Below are 20882 nucleotides of genomic sequence, written 5' to 3' on the forward strand. Positions count from 1 at the left end.
GAGCAGATAATGATCCTCATGAGGTTCTGAGTGGATCACCTAAAAAACAACCAGTGGAAATGTGGAATTAGTTTAGATTAGCACCACTGGACCGTTCTACTTGTGTATGTATATAATATATATATATATATATATATATATATATATATATATATATATATATATATATATCTATATATATGTAAGAACTGAAGGACTGGTACGTGATCGATCGATGCAGTTCATGCAAAAGCTAGAGCAGATGATAATGATATATATATCCACATGAGGTCCGTGATACTTGTCGTGCCACTGCGATAACCACACCATCAACAGCTAGCTAAAATAATCATGGGATTCGTCGCCGTGGTCGATATGGTTTCCGGGCTCAACAGCCCAATGGCGAGATTGGTCCGGATCGAAGTCCTGGTGCTGCTGGGCGTTGCAGCGCTGTTTGTGCTCCTCATCCTCGGCTCCTACCGGCGGCAGTCGAGCCGCAATGCCGTCAGGGTGAGCATCTGGGTGGCGTACGCTGCTTCCATCCCCATGGTGAGCTACACCCTGGGGCTGATGCAGTCGTCCCCTTACAAGAACAGCCTCTTCTCCGTCTGGGCCATCATCCTCTTCATCTTCCTCGGCAGCGCCGACTCCCTGTCCGCCTATAGGCTACAGGACAACGACAACTGGAAGAGATTCTACTTCGAACAGCTCATCCACTCTTTCTGGGTGGGTTGGTTGATGGTCTCCTCCGGTGCCGGCTCGGATTTCCGCTACGTTCTTTGGCCCATATACGTCATCGTCGTATTGAAATCCGGCACGCGGATCCTGTCATTCAAGCTAGCCAGTAGACGATCCATGCTCTCCGAGAGCACCAAATGGGTGGCCGACTACATGACCTACGAGCGCGAGCTGTCCACCGCCGGCGAGTGGGACCCCGTCACCATGCGTGGCTACCGCTACGTCGTTGCCGGAGAGGAGAAGCAGAGGCGCAAGGTGGAAGCCCCCGAGTATGTGTCCAAGCTTGACGGCGATGATCGTGCCAAGGCCAAGCTAGTCACCGTTGAACAGATCTGGCGATGCAACGGGAGCTTGCTCTGCGGCGACGGCGACCGCGCCGGTCAGCTCAAGGACGTCTGCCTCTCCATGGCCCTGTCAAAGATGCTCAACCGTAGGTTCGCCGGATTTCACAAGCTCGTCGAATCCGAGCTAGACAAGACCCACGACTTCCTCTTCCGTGGCCTGCTCCATGGCCAAAAGTACGTCGAACGAGCCTTCAGGGTCATCGAGGTTGAGTTAGCCTTCGTGCATGACTACTTCTACACAAAGTACTTCGTTATCTACATGTATCGCCATGACGACACTGTCCTGTCTTGTGCCATGATCCCCTTCTGCGGCTGGCTTGCCTACATGCTGTTCCAGCGTGTCCACGTTCCCAATGATGAACTCAAGCTCATCGATGATCACAACAACAACTTCGACGCCCTCATCACTGCTGTGCTGATAATCGGAGTCGCACTGGTTGAGGGTTTACAGGTGTACATATACCTGGCTTCTGCATGGTGCAAGGTAGCCCTGATTTCAAAATACGTTGCTAGAGAATCATGGAGCAGTCGCCAATGGGTTGCCAACTTGATTGGGTGCATCACGAGCTTCAAGTCCTTCCGGAGCTGGGAAGATAAGCTTGGTCAGTACACACTGCTAAAAAATGTCGACTACATACCAATAAACTTTATGTACTATGCCACCATGTTCTTGGTCGATAGGACGAAAAAAGGACGCAAGGAAGATAAGCGTGTCAGGTTGTCCATGAAGGTAAAGAAAGCCGTCATAGACACACTGAGGAGTAGCAACGGCCAATTGACGAACGGGGTCAAATCTTTAAAAGCTAATGGGATAGAGGTATTCCGGAAGCTCTCATGGTCATGCACCACTGTTCGAACAACAACACACACCATAATAGCTTGGCACATCGCCACTACTCTTTGTGAGGTGGAAGACGAAGAGCGACACCGAATGGACAGTACTACTACTAATTATAAGGACGTAGCTTGTAGCTTGTCAAGGTACTGTGCCTACCTAGTAGCCTTTGCTCCGGAATTGTTACCGGATCATAGCTTCGTCTCCCAAACCATATTTGATGCCCTGGTTGACGAGGCCACCCAGGAATTACTGAATTTGAAGACACTTGAGCAGCGCTGCGAAAAGCTAAAGGAGATCGGGAAGGTTTCAGACATGGAGCAAAATGGTGGCGACAATCGCCTCATCGTGCTGGGCGCTCGGCTGGGATGCCAGTTGCTGGAGATAGAAAATCCGTCGCGGAGATGGAAGGTGCTGAGTGATTTCTGGGCAGAGATGGTGCTGTACCTCGCACCATCGGATGATGCTAGGGAGCGCCTTGAAACTTTGACAAGGGGAGGAGAATTCATCACACATCTTTGGGCTTTGCTTACTCACGGTGGCATCCTGGAGCGATCCACCACCGGTGCAGGGCAGTGTCAAAACGTTTAAGCACTAGGAACATTGTTGTGTAGAAGTAGAAGCAGAGCGCTAGAGGACATCAAACTTATTTGTACTACAAGTGGATTCGCGAAATCACGCGCGACAACCCACTTGCACCCTTAAGCAGGATCAAATCAATTTGTTATGCATTTTGATTTTTTTTACCCCTTTCTTCAGTCAATTAGTTGCTTACTGTTGATAATTGTTAGCCTCATCCTCTCTATAGAGCATTGTATTACTTTTCATTTGGATTAATTAAGATTGAAGTTCCCCATTATCCCTCTTCCTCTCTCCGTTCGCTCTCGCCACGGCAATGGAGAGGCAAGGCTTCCGGCCTCACCCTTCCATTGAGCATGGCTACGCATTCCGATAGCTCTCAGAAGTCTGCTTGCTGGTTGATTATTGTCACGACTCACACCTCGCCTTGGCGCCACTATATAGACAGCGCAAGGTAGGGTGTGCCGAAGGAGAACAACGAAACATCTTCTGCAGAACCGCGATGTCAGTATCAGTCTAATGAAATATGTTGCTGATACTCGTGATAACAAAATGAAACATCACAACACTGATAAGCTATAGTGTTGAACCGTATAGTTATCAGTGTCTCGAAATTCCTAATGGGCGATCGCTCGCTTGGATGTTGGCGAAGCTATCATTTTTCCCCTTCCGTTTCTAGCCCAACAATCGATTTCCCCTTACCGTTTCTCGCTCGCTCGTATTGGGCTTGGGCCGTTCGCAATTATTTTTTTATTGGAATAAGTTCATCTAAGGTCCCTTAACTTGTTAATGAATCCGAATTTCGTCCTTCAACCGGAAAACCAGATACAACGGGTCCCTTAACTATCAAAACCGGTGCAATATAGGTCCCTTGGCGGTTTGGACGGCGGTTTTCGCTGACGTGGCGCCTACGTGGCTAATTTAACTCGGTCTTCATCTGACGTGACATTGCCATGACGCTTACGTGGCAATTTGATTTGGAAAATAATAAAAACGACAGCCCCACATGTCAGTTAAAAAAATTAAAAAATGGTTGGCCCCACATGGGCCCACATGTCATTCTCATCCCCTCCTCTTCTTCCTCCTCTCTCCCCATCTCCCATCTCCATCTCTCTCCAGGTGTCGGGTGCGGCCTCTCCTGCGCCACCGCCGCTGCTCGCCTACTCATCGGCATGACAATGGGACGAAGGTGAAGAATCTGAGAGAACGTTGTGTCACGCCGGCGACGGCGGGTTTGAGGAGCGTGCAGCGGCATCTCCGACGCGCTCCTCGAACAAATCTTCCTCCTCCTGGTCTCGGCCCTAAGCCTCATCCGTGTCGCGGCGGCGTGCAAGCTCAGGGTGTTCTCGTGCTGGCGAGACGACGATGGATGGAAGCTCTTAAATCGCGTCGGCTTGCCGGAGATCACGCGTGCACCACATGCCGACCGAAACGGCAACGATGGGTTCTCCTCCCTCTTTGGCAACGGCGTCACCGCCATTCTTGCGGGCGGCCGTGTCGGGCAAGTGGTCCTGTGGGCGGGGCAGGACAGATGTTACAGTAACAGTGCAAATTATTATTGCACAAGCACAAGGCATGCATGTGCGATGGCATTAGCTAGCTTGGCGAGTTGATTGAACTAACTAATCCGTAGCTAATTTTGTCGGATTTTCCTCGGTACGCGCCTGGTCGAGGCGGCACGGCCAGTGTTGTAGAGCAGTGGTGGCGGCGGAGGCGCGCCGCCGCCGGGGAGGGTGAACACAAGCTTCAACACCAACTTAGTTATCATCCTAGCGGGCAGCGGCGCTCTTCTAGACTCTCCAATTCGCCATTGGGCACAACTCGCTGGCACGGTGCGCGCTCCCGTGAGGGGGCCGGGGCGCGGCTGCCGCAGGTGGCGCCGGCGGCGCAGGAGGAGCGGAGGGCGGGGTGGCGTGCGGCAGTGGCATCAAGAAGAGCGCACTGAGGAGCATCCCGGTGGAGGTGTACCACGGCGGGGAGGAGACGACAGAGACCGACGTGTGTGCCATCTGTCGCGGCGAGTTCGCGGACGGCGAGAAGGTGCGCGTGCTGCCGCGCTGCAGTCACGGGTTCCACGTCCGGTGCGTCGACGCCTGGCTGTGGCTGGTCTTGCAAGGCTCCTGCCCGACGTGCCGCAGCGCAGCAGGAGGAATCGGCGGCGGGGCCGCCGAGGTCGCGCCTGGAGAGAGATGAAGAGAGGGTAGATGGGGAGAGAGGAGGAAGAAGAGTATGGGATGAGAATGACATGTGGGCCCATGTGGAGCCCACCATTTTTTTTTTGTGTAACTGACATGTGGGGTCACAGTTTTTTTCCAAATCAAATTGCCACGTAAGCGCTATGTCAATGCCACGTCAGATGAAGACCGAGTCAAATTAGCCACGTAGACGCCACGTCAGCTAAAACCGCCGTCCAAACCGCTATAGGACCTATATTGCACCGGTTTTGATAGTTGAGGGACCCATTGTATCTGGTTTAAATCGGATTCGTTGACAAGTTAAGGGATCTCAGATGAACTTATTCCTTTTTTGTTCCTTTCTATTTGGTTGGGCTTCGGCCTAGCTGTTATTTGGTTAGGTCGTTTACTTCTCATTTTTTGGATGGTTCGTGGGCTGCCCAGGGCAAGACAGTAAAGGAATGGCCCAATGTTTTTTGTTTTTTTTATTTTTGGAGACTGTTTTATTAATTTGGCTTAAAATCTCTATCCATAAAGCTTCTGCACTAATCTATAACTAATATAAATATTCGGATTTTTCCTATCGTCATAAGTGGGACGAAAGGCGCCTTCGTCCCTCGCGGTGCGCCTTCAAAACCCCCCGAATCCCTATTGCACTCAGAATTGAATACAGGGAAACACATCCCAAAATCGACACAACCAAATCGGATGAACACACCGAAAAAAAAAAAACAAAATTCAACCAAACTTTGCCCAAATAATCAATCACAATCATCACAAAATTACAAAAATAATCATCCAACATACATCACAAAACTTCACTCCCTATCGCTGGATCCACCCTTGGCCGTCGTCGCCGCCGCCAGATCCATCTGCGGCCGCCGTCAATGATGCCACCACCACCGGATCCATCACCGCCGGAACTGGGGCGGGAGGAGAGAAGGGAGCCGCCGCGTCCACCGACAGACCCACCCACCGACGCCGCCGACACCACCATCGTCGCTGGATTTGGGGCAGGAGGGAGGCGAGAGGGGAGGAGGGAGCCGCCGCCGCTGTATCCGCCCGCAGCCGCTGCCACCACCTCCAAATCCACCCGCGGCTACCGCCGCCGCCGCCACCACCGACGGATCTGCCGCAGGAGGGAGGCTAGAGGGGGTGGAGGGAGCCACCGTCGTCGCCGCCGACGCCGCCCTCCCCCCTCGGATCCGCCGCGGCCACCACCAACCTGCTGCGGCTGAGGCAAGAGGGAGATGAGGGGGGGCGCCGCCGCCGTCGCTTTGAGAGAGGGGATCGGGGGCGCCGCTCGCCGGTTGTTGCTCCGCGCCGCCACAGCCGCTCGGGGGAGGGGGGCGCCGCCGCCGCCGACGCTTGGGGGAGATTGGGGGCGGGGGAAGTGGGGAAAATGAATCCTAGGGTTAGGGTTAGGGTTTGGGTATATTTGTTTAGGTTAGGATTAATCTGGACCGTCCATTCGATCGGACGGCTCCAGATGCTTCCGTGTCGGGCCGCCGGCATATTGGGCCACCGAATGGAGGATACAAAATGGACTTCAAATGAGAAAGAAAACAGGCCAGACACATAGAATAGACAAAGGGAGGGAATATAAACTTTTCTATATTCGGTCCAAACCTAGAAGGGAGGATTTTGATTCCTTTTTCTAATTAAAATATTGTTAAATGATGTTTGTATTATTAAAAATTAACAATTAAGCTCTGATAATTCCAATAAAATTCTAAAGAGCGTAACTAATTATGGAGAATTTAATAAAATTAAATTTAACCATGTCATTTTATTTCTCACACTTGATTTACTTATAAATTGATTTAATTATACATCTACCTACTTACAAATACTAAATATTTCAACAAATTTGTATTTTAATTAATTACATAATGTAAGTTTTTCTTAACTTTTCCTCAATTTTCTGGTCTGTACACTTCCTGTTACAACGCACGGGCACTTTTGCTAGTAATTTATATTTTAAATTTTTCCATATCGAAAGTTTATGTATATGTAAAGTTTATATATAAAAATATTTTTAATTGGGTCGAGAATACATGGGCCAAACATAGAAAAGAAAGAAAAAGGGCATGAAATAAGTGGGTTCCTTGCAAACAATAGGCCGTGTGGGTGAAGTAGCGAGGGGCGCCGCACGGGGACGTGATCGCGCGCGGTCGGGACGTGCGATCGATCGCGTATCAGACTCACCCGATTTATGTTCCCAACTGATGGATGGTATCAACAATTAGTGATATCATGTGTGAAGGCCTTATTAGCGTGTGAGAATGGGCTAATACATAGAGTACAAAATGGAAGTAGTTTGCAAAAATTGCATACCACAACTGAAGGCAACTCTAATGAAGATGAAGATTAAGTAACGAGGATGGTTATCTTTGTAGACCATGACCTTGAACAAGCCAAAAACCTGAAGGTCATCTTATGCATTTTCAAACAACTTTCAGGATTAAAAATAAATTGTCACATAATTGATATCTTTTTGCTTCGGAAAAGCTAAGGAAATGAAGGGTTAATATAGGAAGCTTTTCGGTTGTAATTCTGAATCCTTCAGAAAGCTTAGCACATGAAAGGGCAAAAATATCTCTTATGGTGGGAGATTATACCTTCTTAACTCAGTTTTTTCGAGCTCCTACTGTTCGTGCTATCATTCTTTAAAATTCCTTGAGGTGTTCTTCAAAGATTGAAGTATTACAGATCACACTTTTTTTTGGGAGTAGTGGTGATAAAAAAAGAAAATACAGGGAAATTATATATCACTACTAGAAAATGCATTTTTCCCGATGTGGGGGTCTTTTTTTCACAGACGGACATGACCTTTGAAGCCAAATGACCACCTATAAAAATATAAATCGGGGTGAAGTTTGCTGTCCGCCTGCGAAAATCGTACCTACCCCAAAAAAAATCTAAGTCTTATCTTCTCCTCCACCCCCTCCCCACCACTCATTTCCCCCTCTCAACTCTCCCTCTCTCTCTCCCTCAACACTTCTCCGATCCCTCCACCGGCCAGGCCGTTCCCCTCCCCTCCCTCCCTCCACCGGCGGCGGCTCCCCTCCCCCCTCCCTCCCAATCTGGCCGGAGGAGGGAGGGAGGAGGCCGGCGGGGGCAGCGGCGGCGACGACGGCGCGGGGCGGCGGCAACGATGATGTGCAGGGTGTCCGGTGGCGGCTCCCCTCCCCTCCCCTCTCAGATCCGGCCGGGGGAGGGCAGCGGCGGCGGCGAGGCACGTAGTGCTTTTTTTTATTGGATTTTCGCAGGCAGGCTGTTGCCCCGATTTTCGTAGTTGTTGGGCTGCAGTCGGTCCTCCCCCATGCCTGAAAAAAATACTTTTGGCCGCCTACAAAAATGGTTTTTTTAGTAGTGTATTACCAAAAGATCAAGGTGGATTAGGTATCTATAAAATCTTGATGCACAGAATATGTAAAGAATAGATATTTGCTAAGTAAATGGCTCTTCCAACTAGTAAATGGAGAGGGACTTTGGCAAACGATCTTACGTAATAAATAACTAAAGGATAAACCTCTCACATCAATGTCTCACAAACTAGCAACATCCCAAATTTTACCAGGTGTATATATAAATTTCTTGCATTAAACGCATCATTTAGCAGTTTAAAAAACGTGCTAACGGAAACCAAAGTAGAATATGCATCTTAATAAAAAAAAAGAACGGGTAGGTCTCTAATAACCCCTTCTGCATTGCATATTGTGGACATTTCAGCTTAATTGCACCAAAATTCCCAAGCAAAAAAAAAAATTCTGCGTAGTATGGGAGCCCAGTAATAAAACGGTAGGGGGAAAAAAGGAAAAACAAAATCGAATTTCTGTACCAAATGGGCCCAATAGAAGGCCCAAAGCTGATTCAGCGAGCCGTTCTCGCAGCCCAATATATAACACGGGAGAAGCCCTACGCCCCTACGCCCGTACCTGCCTCTCCCTCCTGCAAACGGAGGTGGCGCCGCGCGGCGGCGGGATCGGTCTTCCCGATCGCCGGGGGGCCAAGCCGCCAAGGGGAGTTCACCGCGCGCTTCATCCACGCGCCCAAGTAAGTTCTCGTTGTTGCTGTATCTCAGTTTGTCTCGGATTTGCCGGGAACTCTCGCACTGGGGTCATGGGGTTGGTGGTTCGTCCGTGTTCTCTCTTTTTTTTTTTGAGATATTTATATCCACTTGTCAGCACTCAGCACTGATACGGAGTAATCAAGCTGACGAGGGAAGATGCCGTTGAGACAAATCTTGGATTGCATTGAATTCATTCAGATCAAACGAAATCTCTCCTGCACCATCTCTTGCTAAGCATAGCACTGCCTTATTTCACAATTACTTCCTCTGTCCCAAAATAAGTGCAATTTTAGCACTATTCATGCTAAGTGCAGTTTTAGCACTATTTAAGTTCAACGTTTGACCATTCGTCTTATTTAAAAAAAGATTATGATTAATATTTTTATTGTTATTAGATGATAAAACATGAATAGTACTTCATGTGTGACTAATTTTTTTAATATTTTTTATATTTTTTTTCAAATAAGACGGATGGTCAAAGTGCTAAACACAAATATCTATGGTTGCACTTATTTTGGGACTTATTTTGGGACGGAGGTAGTTAGAGCTGCAAATTCTTGGCGTTTTATTTGTGGACAATGCGCTGTATCTTTACTGCGATGGAACCCTTAGCCATTTGTGCTACTCAACTTCTTCTTTTGAGCGAATTGCATGCCATTCCATCTGCTTGCAGATCACTAGTCATCTGCTGCTGTCTGCTTCCATGGTTAAGTAGGCATAGTGTTAACAAGATCAAGACGTATGATAAAGTTCAGTAAGACACCTCCTTTCATCTTCAACTCAATTAGAAAGTACTAAATTTGACTGCTCCAAGGAGATATTGATGGGTGTGTATAAACATTGCTCGTTTAAAAAATTAACATTTTTGAATCTCTCATTGATAAAGAATGTACCACTCCCAGCACATATTTTACAAATTAGTGTACAGATGTTTAATTCCAACTATAAAGGAAAGGAAGAGAACAAACCACCAAAATTTACAAGACCACTACAACAAACATTTCGAACTTTTTTTTCATGTTCTACACCGATATGCACAAATTAATTCGTATATGCAAATCAATCGATCTAATTCCTAGTTTAGGACCTGTTTCCTAGTCCCTATCAATCACTATCTCTTCTGGAAGTTGAGCTTCATGATGGCAAAGCCAAACAGGAAGGCAAATAACATGGTGAATGCGACGATCACCACAGCCACGAAACCCAGCCAGCTGTGCTTAAAGTCAAAATAGTTCTCCACGAAGACATTCACGGGTATGCCATCATCCATCGGCGTCACGATATCTCCATATTGCGAGACAATCAGCCCGTATAGTGTCCATGCTACAGGGCATATCCAGCAGTACCATCTCCACCAGACTGGAGTTGCCTGAGCACACGGTCCAGGGAAAATGGAATTGAGCTATAGAAATGATGAAACAAAATTAAATGCAGGGGCCATAAGGATGGTGGTGGTTACCGGTCTGGAGATGACGAACCCGGTGAAGAGGTTCCAGATGGCATAGAAAGCCGAGGAGACGATTGAGGCGACATGGTAGCTTGGTGTTAGGCCCACAGCCATCATGCCGTAGAATGTGAAGTATAGCAGCGTGAAGAACATGAAGAAGAGGTACCAGAAGAATTTAGCCACTGTCCATTGGAACCCAATCATCGAGTACACTATGATGCTATATATGACAGACTGAACAAGTGTGTACGGGAATTCAATGGCAACCTGCAAGGGAGAAGTTGATAACTGTCAGGTTTCTCAGCAATACGATAACCAGCAGGCAAAGCAGTGTCAGGCATTGTCGAATTGATATGAGAGCTATGTACCTGCCCAAATGCATACGGGAGAGCTGAATACATCCCAGCAGCTCTTTCACGGTAAAAGACTGTCCTCTCCACTGATACCACTGGCTGAACTGACTGACCGTTTAGCACGCCAATAAACAGCACTGCAGCATACATTGACCCCATGGCGTTGAACAAGTCTTGTGACTGGCCCCTGGATCAAGAAGCCAAAGACGCGTAAATTACATTTTGAAGATGGTTTAGTCATACGCCATATATGTCTACATGGTAAGTGCATACATTTTACCACCAAGGTCCCAGAAGATGGTACCGAAGATGAGAGCTATGACAGTAGTGAAAAATAGTCTTATGGCATTGTAAGGAGGATTCCTCCAGTATGACAGGTGCTGCTTCCACAGGCATGCCAGGCATTGAATTAAGAAAGACTGTGAGTACTGTGTAGGAAAATATAGTTCACTTGAACCTGGCGGTGGTGTGCTCAGTTCCTGTATCAATGCCTTGTTCCTCCTATGAATATCAATTGCCAATGTTCAGATTGCAATTATGAGTTGTATAATATTGAATTGAATAATCTGACAGATGCTATGGAAAATGTTGAAATGACACTTCTTAGTTAAAATGCTTTCAGAACCTAATGTCCTAAATCTTCCTAGTTCCCACTTCAGAGAAGTGTACATGAAGTGCATAAAAGGCAAACATGTGTACCTAGTCACTTCACATGTTAATCTAATTGATGATAAGATTATCTTAAAAGTTAATCATTATCCCAGTAGAAGTAAAGACTTAATTTCATACTATCATATAAATTAAATTATTTTGAAATTTCAAATACATGAACATAAAAAAATGTGAAAGCGACTCAAGTCACACAACAGTTTGCAGTTATTAATGTGAATTTGACATGTGGAGCACACCAATTCCTCTGTCGTAGAGCTGCAGTGGTAGTGGAACCACTCTAGCTCTTGTCCATTTGCTATATAGCATAGTATTCTGAAATCAAACCTTGACAATAGTGCTAACATTCTATAACAAAACTAGGCACAACAAAACTTCTTTGGAGAAAAAGAAAGTTCAATACTACTGCAAAATGTAACAGCATGAGTAAACCGATTGTCTTGCATTTTATCACAAGCTAAATTGTTAGTAGCATACTTGCAGTAGTATGATGCATTATCTGTAGAAGGCATGTAAATTTGACCAACTGTATTGAAGCCTACTTATTTACTCTTGTTGGTTTGTCACCACCATAAAGGCATAAAAAACATAAGGAGATTGTAGTTTTGACTACTGGGATTGCAAATGAGTCAAGTATTTGATTTACTGGATTTAACATAAAAGTAATTTACTTACTGAAAGAGTTCAGATTTCCTGTATATGTCACAGAAATCAACATCCAGTGCCTGTTCTTGAGAAACTGTTGTCACCTCCAACATCCACGTGGCTGGATTGTAGCCATCTGTAATTTTGCTGACTCCTTGGATCCCCTTGAGAACACGAAACAATATAAGATTAGCACAGTCTTGAACAAACCAAACGGAGGTATATTGAAACTTGTGTAATATTAGTATACCTCGAAATACTTAATCAGCTCTGAAGAATGATGGCCTAATGGGCCAACATATATTTCTTCTCCTCCTCGCTTCATAAGGAAAAGCTGCAAATAATAAAACATTTAGGACCATGTACATTTATCTAAAAAGATTTAGGACCATAGAACATTATTCACATAAAACGTTACATCACATCAAACGTCACATTTATATATTTTTTTGAATAGGACGAATAGTCTAACATCACATCAAAAGTCAATGGTGTCATATTTAAGATAACGAAGCAAGTAGCAAATATTCCAACGTATGCTCACCTCATCAAATGCTTCAAATATGTCAATACTAGGCTGATGAATCGTGCATACCACAGTTCTACCAGTATTGACAGTATTTCTCACTGTCCTCATCACAATGGCAGCTGCTCGGGCATCAAGCCCTGAAGTTGGCTCATCCATGAAAATGATTGAAGGATTAGCAACAAGCTCTACGGCAATGGTCAGTCTCTTCCTCTGCTCAATTGAGAGGCCATTAACTCCAGGAAGACCAACTAAAGCATCTCTCAAAGGCTTGAGCTCCACAAGCTCCATCACCTCCTCAATGAACATCTGCATAGATAAAGGTTAAGGAATTTTATCCATTGAGTATCAGCTGAGAATGAATTACAACCATTTTGCTTGACTGACCTTTCTTGTGTTTGAATCTACATCCTTGGGAAGCCGGAGCCAAGCTGAGAAAAGCAGTGACTCAGAGACTGTCACTTGAGGTGAGTGGATGTCGTTCTGTTCACAGTATCCTGATACACGTGCAAACGTCTCTTGTTTCTTTGGGTATCCTGATATGGAGATGTTGCCTTCAATGTAACCACCTGTTTTTCTCCCTGCTAACACATCCATCAGAGTAGTCTTTCCAGCACCACTAACACCCATAAGTGCAGTCAACACTCCTGGCCTGAAACACCCACTGACACCTTTAAGGAGTTCCAACCGGTCCTCAACTATTCCATGTGCTTTCATTTCCTGAATTTGAATTTTAATTTAATACAGAGGGTCAAGATAAATTAATCATCATTGACTCACTGGTGGACATTGTAAGTTAAAAAATTGAAATAACTTACCTGTGGCATATCGACAGAATATTTGATGTCCTCGAAAGTGAGTGAAAGTGGGGTAAAGGGGAGAACCATACCCCTTTGTGTAGGTTGAGAATTATCAGCAATTTCTGAACCAGTTCCGGTGCTGCCTACTATTGCTAAATTATTACTTGATGCCATGGTATCAACGTCTAGAACATTACCATTGATGTTTGCTTGCTTCTCCTTCAGCTCCTCTTCTGATATTGATGGTTGGGACTTACCATCGGCTGTATAATCAGAAGATGAAAACCATTCTAAGGTAAGAACGATGAGCAAGCTTGATGATTTTGAGGTGCTTCTGTGTCACTGTGTTGTTATCTTAGTGTTTAGTCTACGGATTTTGGGTTGGTGTTTGCATTATCTTCTATCTATTTGCTTGAAATGAGGCAGAACTGCCATGCTTTATATCAAAAAAAAAAGAAAGAAAAATAGCAAACCAATTCGGAAGGAACTCACGTTTGAGGTATGTTAGTGCAAGAGTAAAGAGAATATTGAAGAGCATGATGAATCCGAGCAATGCACCAAAGCCAATCCAATACCACTTGGCTTCAGGGAAGATTCCACGGGACATAAGGGCTTGCACGCCTAGGGTCTCGTTGGAGAGAGAATTATTCAAGACTTTGTCCCAGCTGTGCCCCAAAAACTCATTCACTGAGACGGCATTCTGTGCATACATCATCGGAGATATCCAGTAGCCCCAAATCCACCATTTATTCACTTTATCTGCGAGTACATTCATAAACAAGATAAATACCCCGTCACGTTGCTGCGGGAAATTAAGTTGCACAATATGTACAAATAAGATGAAATATAAATATTAAAACTAAAACAAATTGATACTTATGAATTTTGAGGCCTAAAAAAATTGAGATTACTTGGTGTTATTAGAGAAGAAAGAAGAGACAATTTGAACCATAGATCTATTATCCAATGGCTAAAAATAATTGTCGCGTTGCTACAGAAAATTAAGTTGCACAATATATACACATAAGATGAAATATGAGTATTAAAACTAAAACAAATTGATACTTATGAATTCTGAGGCCTAAAAAAAATTGAGATTACTTGGTGTTATTAGAGAAGAAAGAAGAGACAATTTGAACCATATATCTATCATTCAATGGCTAGAAATAATTGGGTTGATGTGGCTTAATGAGAGAAGAGAGAAATAACATTAACTACACTTAGTGGGGATGAACTATATAAGTATATAGGATAAGAACTTGCCTTACTAAAAAAAGTGCAACAATGAAAATAACTACATAGTACAGAGATGAAGTTTTACCTCTTGCTAGAATAAAACCACCCAGAACCATAAAGATTAGCAACATGAACGATCCAAAGACATTTGCAACAATCAGGTTCCGTGCTGCCCCGCCAACAAATCTGAAGAGTGCTGCTGCCATCTGACTGACTGCTAACATAAGCAGATACTGCTTGAAGAACCTAACGCCACAACAATTCACGAGTAAAGAATAGCTAGTGAATGAAGTTCGATAAGATACAGTGACCAATGGTTTTCTCCAAAAATCTCACCTGCCTACATTCGGATCAAACCCAATCACATAGTACGACATGAAACAAAACCCACCAACTTCAATAAAGGACATTGGGGACTTGAGGATCCATGAGGGTATGGTGTAGGTCCATGCTGGAAAGAATAAGAGGTCTCTCTGCTTGAAGAAAACTGGCAGCTTAAAAATGGTTAACGGTAGCTCAGATAAGCCATTGAGCATTATCATCATCACTGCAAAAAAGAGTGCGCCCATGAAGATGACTCCATCAGCCACTGAATCACGGTGCATCTTTGTACGAAAGAAGACAGTCATTGCCATTGCTGACACCGTCATCAGCTGCCATACGAATTACGCAAGAAGTCAGTCATGACGTCGTTGGTTTGCCACATATACCAATTACTCGATTTGTTTGAATGAATCTCTAACAACCTGGATGGTTCTGAAGATATAGACGAAGGAATTCCTCTTGATAAGCAATAACTCCCGGTCGATATTTGCCTTCAGCAGTTCCATGGCACTAACACCATACCTTGAGGTGGTCAATGCAGCCGGATGGCTTTTGCTCTTGTCGAATGGAGTGGCAAGCTCGTTTGCTATACTTCTCCCAGTGTGGAAGGACTGGAATGCGCTAGCAAATTCCTTTATTGGCACATACCGGTAGGGCTTGTCATGCTGCGCCCAGTACTGCTTCTGATCTTTCCTGGAAGTTACCTGCTCAAAATTTCCATATAGATATATAACTAACAAATTTGTGCATATATATTTTTGAACATTGTAGAATCACTCACTTCCTGTAAGAAGTCAGCAACACCCTTCCTCTCAGGGCACTTGAACCCCATCAACTCAAAGAATTCGAGCACATTCTCTCGAGGGCCCTGGTACACGATATGGCCATCGGAGAGGAGTATGATGTCGTCAAATAGGTCGTATGTCTCAGGAGCTGGCTGCAACAATGAGATGACTGCTGTGCCGCCAAGGATGTGGATGGTCTGCCTGAGTGACTTCACGATCTGGAACGTAGTTGAGCTATCGAGCCCAGTCGATATCTCATCCATGAAAAATGCATTGGCTGGCCCAACAAGCATCTCACCTGGAAGAAACAGTCAATCAAAACATTGTCCAGCAAATCCCATGTTCTGAAAGTGAAATTCTATCTTTTTACCTGTGGTGACACGCTTCCGTTGTCCACCGGAGATACCCCTCACCATATCATCTCCTACCATCGTGTCAGCACATATTTCCAGTCCTAATATCTGCATTAAGTAACATGTAAATATTAAACAAGACGATTTCGCTTAATCCAAATTGAAATCACTAGCTATTGTAGCTCAGAGATGCATGCACCTTTAGTATATAGTCAGTAATCAAATTGCTCTCTTGTCCCTCCATTGCTGAAGCCTGATGAAGTTAAGACAAAAAATTTATAGCAATTCCTCACTCAAATTTACACCAGAGTAATTCTTATTCTATATAGGATTTGCAAATTTTCACCTTCATAAACGCATCAACATCAGCATCAGGCTTGATATTTGCCGCCTTCTCTCGCCTTGTCAGCTCGGTCAACATATCTATTGACATAACAATTGAACTTGATAAGCATATCAATCAACCCTTGACGATCAGGAAAGGCAAATTCTGCAGAAAAGAATGTATACCAAAGCGGCTTCCAACACCCTGGCAGCGCGCCGAGAATGAGAGTGTCTCCCGAACGGTCATTTCCCCGATATGAAGGTCATGTTGGCTGATGTACGCAGCAGTCCTCTGTGGCACAAAGTCCTCCATCTGGTGTCCGTTGTAAGTTACTTGGCCAGAGAACTGCACGATATTTTTACTCCCAGTATAAATTGTGTATGTTGGTAATCAGTAATGTCACTCTACAGCGAGGTTTACATTCTTTTGGGACATGTCCCCTAAGATAAGTTCTCTGTTCGCGAGAACTTTGTTTCTAGTATCTTAGAGGAATTTTACAGTCCTTGAAAAAGTACTTTGAGGTACCTAAATTTTACACTAAAATTTTTGGTGCCTCGAGATACTTAGGCTATGTTCATTACTTGGGGGTTAGGAACCCATCTCCCCGCATAGAAAACGGAGCAGTCCATTAACACATGATTAATTAAGTATTAGCTAATTTTTTTTTGAAAATGGATTAATTTGATTTTTTAAGCAATTTTCGTATAAAAACTTTTTGCAAAAAAACACATCGTTTAACAGTTTAAAAGGCGTGCGCGCGAAAAACGAGAGATAGGGGTTGGGAACTAGCAGTTCTGAACGCAGCCTTAGTATCTAAAGATATCAAATTTTATACTAGAAAATATGGTACCTCTAGATACATTTTCAAGGATTATAAAATTACCCACTATCTTAATGCAATAATGCCTGGGCCTTTTACGCATTCCCCAAACAAAGCTCTCTGTTTTTTGGCGAACTATATACTACATTAAAGATGAAGTGGAGACTGGTTTGCTAAAGCTAAAGGCCTCATTACATTGCAGTTACTGCAAAACAAGTGAAGAAAGATTATTGCAAACCTTGAGGTCTTTGAGCCTTCCGGCCAAAGCAAGTAGAAATGTGGTCTTGCCAGATCCGGGTGGGCCTAACAACAGAGTCATCCTGTACAAACAAAGGAACGCGATGTTGTACTGATGTAGGAGAAACACAAAAGTTGAATTCCAAAATATCTTGGTTAACAATTAATCTATACTAAACTCCGTTACAATGCTTCAAAATTTCCCCAATAAACGTTGTATATATGAAGCAGAAGCGAAAACACGATGCTTGTTTTTTTTCTTTTCACCTTTTGGGCTTGATGATGCCACTGATGTCGTGGAGGATGCGCAATGTCTGCTTCCGAGTGGGTAGAATGCCCAGCGCGTTGGCGGCCTCCTCGATCTTGTTGGTGATGGAGTTGAGGACGGTGGGGATGCCGCTGTTGCCGACGCGGACCTCCGCCTCCACCTCCAGGTGCTCGAACCGCACCTCGATCGTCGGCATGTCGATCCCCACCCTGCACATCCAAGCGCACAACCCCAATATCAGCCAGCCACGCGCGCAAATCATCAAACACCCAGCAGACAAAAGCTATAGCCCACCGGCTGATGCGCTCCTTGAGCTTGAGCAGGAAGCGCTCGTTGTCGTCGTCGGCGACGCGGACGAGCCGTTCGAGCAGCGCGCGCCGCTCGTGCGGGCCGAGGCTGTGCACGTCCACCACCACCCTCCTCCCCCCGCCGCCGCCGCCCGCCTCGCCACCCTCGCCCTCCACCATCGGCAGGATGGCGGCGCGCACACGGTCGTACGTGGGGAGCTTCTGGAGCGCCGCCCACCGCAGCGCCTCCTCGTCGTCCTCCTCCCCTCTCATCCTCCTCGACGACGACGACGACGACCGCGAGAACGCGCCGTTGCCGTCCGCGCTCAGCCACATGGACGCCATCGAACCCCCGCCCTCCCTCCGGAAGCTCGCCGCCTTCTGCATCTCCACCACCCCCGCACTGCTCATCTCCTCGATCCCTCCCCTACAAACCTCGCCGGAAAATGCAAAACCCCACCGTGTTTTCTCTCTCTCTCGTCGATGCCGCGGCGCCTGCTACGACGACGACGACGCCTGAAGAGTGAAGAGTACGAGGCGAGAGGGGGATATATGTAGGGGGGACGCGGCAACGTGACGGGTTGACACGACGGAAACGCGCGCATTCGAGAGCGTGGCCTGCCAGCATAGTAAAAAAACCGGATCGGACCGGCGGTTGAACCGGGAAAAACTGGAACCAATGACCTTAGCGGTTCGGTTCAACAAAAAGTCCAACACTACAATCGAACCGATTAAAAACCGATGAACCGGACGGTTTTATAGAACCAGTGAACCGGTAGTGGTTTTCTAAGAACCGATTTTTAATTTGTCCTATTAGTATGGCATTATAAATTTATTATGTTACCACACTAGATTTATTTATTTATGTTGTGGCTATATAACAATAGATATACTAGGTTATTTATGATATTTTCACTAATTTGTGATGATTCTATATTTAAAATAATACAAATCGAATATACTATGCCTGCCAGACTACCACGCTGGCACGCTGCTAAGCTAGCTGTTGAGGGAGATTTGGTTCACGTTCTAGCTCATGGCATCATCGATCGGTCGCTCTCTCGGATTAGTTATAAGCATTTCTTTAATTTGATTTGATACTATCTGATCTGACTATCTGGGCGATTAATTCAACATTCAACAGAGATATGATCTACAAGCTAGTTGCAGCTAGTGCTTCAGTTCTAATTTGGTTGCACGAAATGAGGATCACACTAATTGTTAATTATATGTGATTGATTAATAGTACTGGCCCCAGCTTATCTTACGTGTTTGGATCACTTGTATAAACTACTCCATAAACTGAAGATTTGTTTCCATGTGGGCAAGCTACATATGCATGTGTAAGGCCCACCAGAACATATGTACCAATGCAAGGCTGTACATTTGTACATGTACAAAAAAAAAATACATAGACCTAGCTAGTACTTTTATGTACCATGAAAGCATGCTTTTTTTAAAAAAAGTTTATTTGAGATGATGAAAGGCGTGTTCATAAAATATGAATTCGGTAGCTACAATCTTGATTTTTGTCCCTTTGTTTATTGTTGATCAAAAACCACAACTACTCCTAGAAGAATTCTTCTCCGGCCGCCTGGCGTCTCCCTGATTTTTTTATGAACGATCGAGATTCTCGGCGAGACGAAGAACAACGTGCAAAGGAAGCCGTGTTTTTAGCTAGGGACGATTAGCTGGTTAATTATCACAAATCTCTGCTATAAGCTTTGTTAGGATTTTCTGACAACTGCAAATTAATGGGTGACGATGTTTGATTGATTAGCCTGCTTGCACCGTATCTATGGCTGAGCCACGACGTTTTCAGCATTCATCCATGGATCGCCACTAAATTTTCATCCAAAGGATAAGAAAAGTGATTAAAATTTAAAAGTCCCCTAAGATCCAGATAGCCCCTAATTTTCATCTAAAATGTCCTCGGTCACAACTCACAAGTGTCACAAGAGACCGCGATGTTTTTAAGCATTTATCTATGCAACGCCGCTAATTTTCATCTAAAGGATTAAAAAAGTCATTAAGAGGTCATCTAGAATCTAAACAGCCCCTACTTCGCGTTCTCAGCTTCGTTTGATTGGTAATATACTCCTGGTCCGGATGAAGTAACGATGATTAGATACTACCTATATTATAAGCCTTTTTCATTTTTTCCTAGCCATATTTTTTAAGTTAAAAAAGTTTGATTAAGTTTATAGAAAAATATAGTAATATTTTAAACACAAAACAAACATATTATCAAAATATATTAGATATTGATTCCAATGAAACTAATTTGATGTTATAGATTGCTAAATTTTTTCATAAACTTAACTAAAATTTTAAAAAGTTTGATTAGAAAAAGAAACAAAATGATTTATAAAATGGGATAGAGCAGGGTAGTTTATAATAGGGAAATTTTGCTACAGGAAACTGCTATTGTCTTGTTTTAGCTCTAGGACACCGAAAAATGACTTTTGGAGAAAAACACTCCATAATCGTGGTATTTTGCCAGTGGATACCACGCCGACTAAAATAATAATTTCCGATTGAAGAGGAGAGAGAAATCGCATGAAATGTCAAAAATGCCCTTGGGCCCACATGTTAACTCTCCTATCTTGTATATGTGGGGTCCACGTGGCAGTGACTTGGGCGAGCGGCGGCGGCCAACGGCCAAGCGGCGAGGTCGGGCGGACGAGATGCGGCGCAGGTGATGCGGCTAGTGCCTGCGGTGGCGCGACCAGGTGGAGGAGGGCGGCCCGCACGACACAGCTTGTGGTGGCACGACGTAGAGGAGGAGAGCGGCCCTTGCGGAGGCTGGGCGGAGCAGCGGCTTGGCACGGTGTGGCGACGCTGCCCCACGACCGGATTGGCAGCGCTGCAGCTGACCAGATCTGCTACAAGGCGGCCGGCCGGCACCGGCATGCGGTCATGGGCGTGGTCGCTTGCAGCGAGCGGCAACGACACTACAAATGTCGCCATCTGTTCCCCTCCCCCCTTTTTAATTTTCTTTTTGTTTTCTTTTCTTCGTTTCTTCTTTCTTTTCATCTACCTTTCCTGCCACTACCATGTGGACCCCACATATCCAAGATAGG

General features: G+C 45.1%; 2 protein-coding genes and 1 long non-coding RNA gene across 3 annotated transcripts; 2 read left to right on the forward strand and 1 right to left on the reverse strand.

Annotated features, from left to right (window-relative positions):
- The first annotated feature begins 378 nt into the window (after positions 1-378).
- On the forward strand, positions 379-4668 carry LOC112937664 (uncharacterized). The gene is made up of 2 exons (XM_026022568.2): positions 379-2461; positions 4349-4668. The coding sequence occupies exons 1-2, from the start codon at positions 379-381 to the stop codon at positions 4666-4668; spliced, it is 2403 nt and encodes an 800-aa protein (XP_025878353.2).
- Positions 4669-8582: 3914 nt separating this feature from the next.
- On the forward strand, positions 8583-9348 carry LOC9267101 (uncharacterized). The gene is made up of 2 exons (XR_001547922.3): positions 8583-8708; positions 8840-9348. It is a non-coding gene; the product is annotated as an uncharacterized lncRNA (long non-coding RNA).
- Positions 9349-9835: 487 nt separating this feature from the next.
- Positions 9836-18266, reverse strand: LOC124403964 (ABC transporter G family member 35). The gene is made up of 21 exons (NM_001401717.1): positions 17807-18266; positions 17512-17721; positions 17246-17327; positions 16373-16532; positions 16209-16285; positions 16062-16115; positions 15880-15970; positions 15506-15807; positions 15147-15428; positions 14737-15053; positions 14486-14646; positions 13657-13923; positions 13183-13427; positions 12752-13084; positions 12383-12673; positions 12089-12172; positions 11869-12002; positions 10798-11025; positions 10540-10711; positions 10184-10438; positions 9836-10093 (listed from the first exon to the last, which is right to left on the reverse strand). The coding sequence occupies exons 1-21, from the start codon at positions 18208-18210 to the stop codon at positions 9836-9838; spliced, it is 4407 nt and encodes a 1468-aa protein (NP_001388646.1). The 5' UTR covers positions 18211-18266.
- Positions 18267-20882: the final 2616 nt, after the last annotated feature.

The sequence above is a fragment of the Oryza sativa genome, chromosome 1 (assembly GCF_034140825.1).
Source record: "Oryza sativa Japonica Group chromosome 1, ASM3414082v1".
Classification (NCBI taxonomy): Eukaryota; Viridiplantae; Streptophyta; class Magnoliopsida; order Poales; family Poaceae; genus Oryza; species Oryza sativa.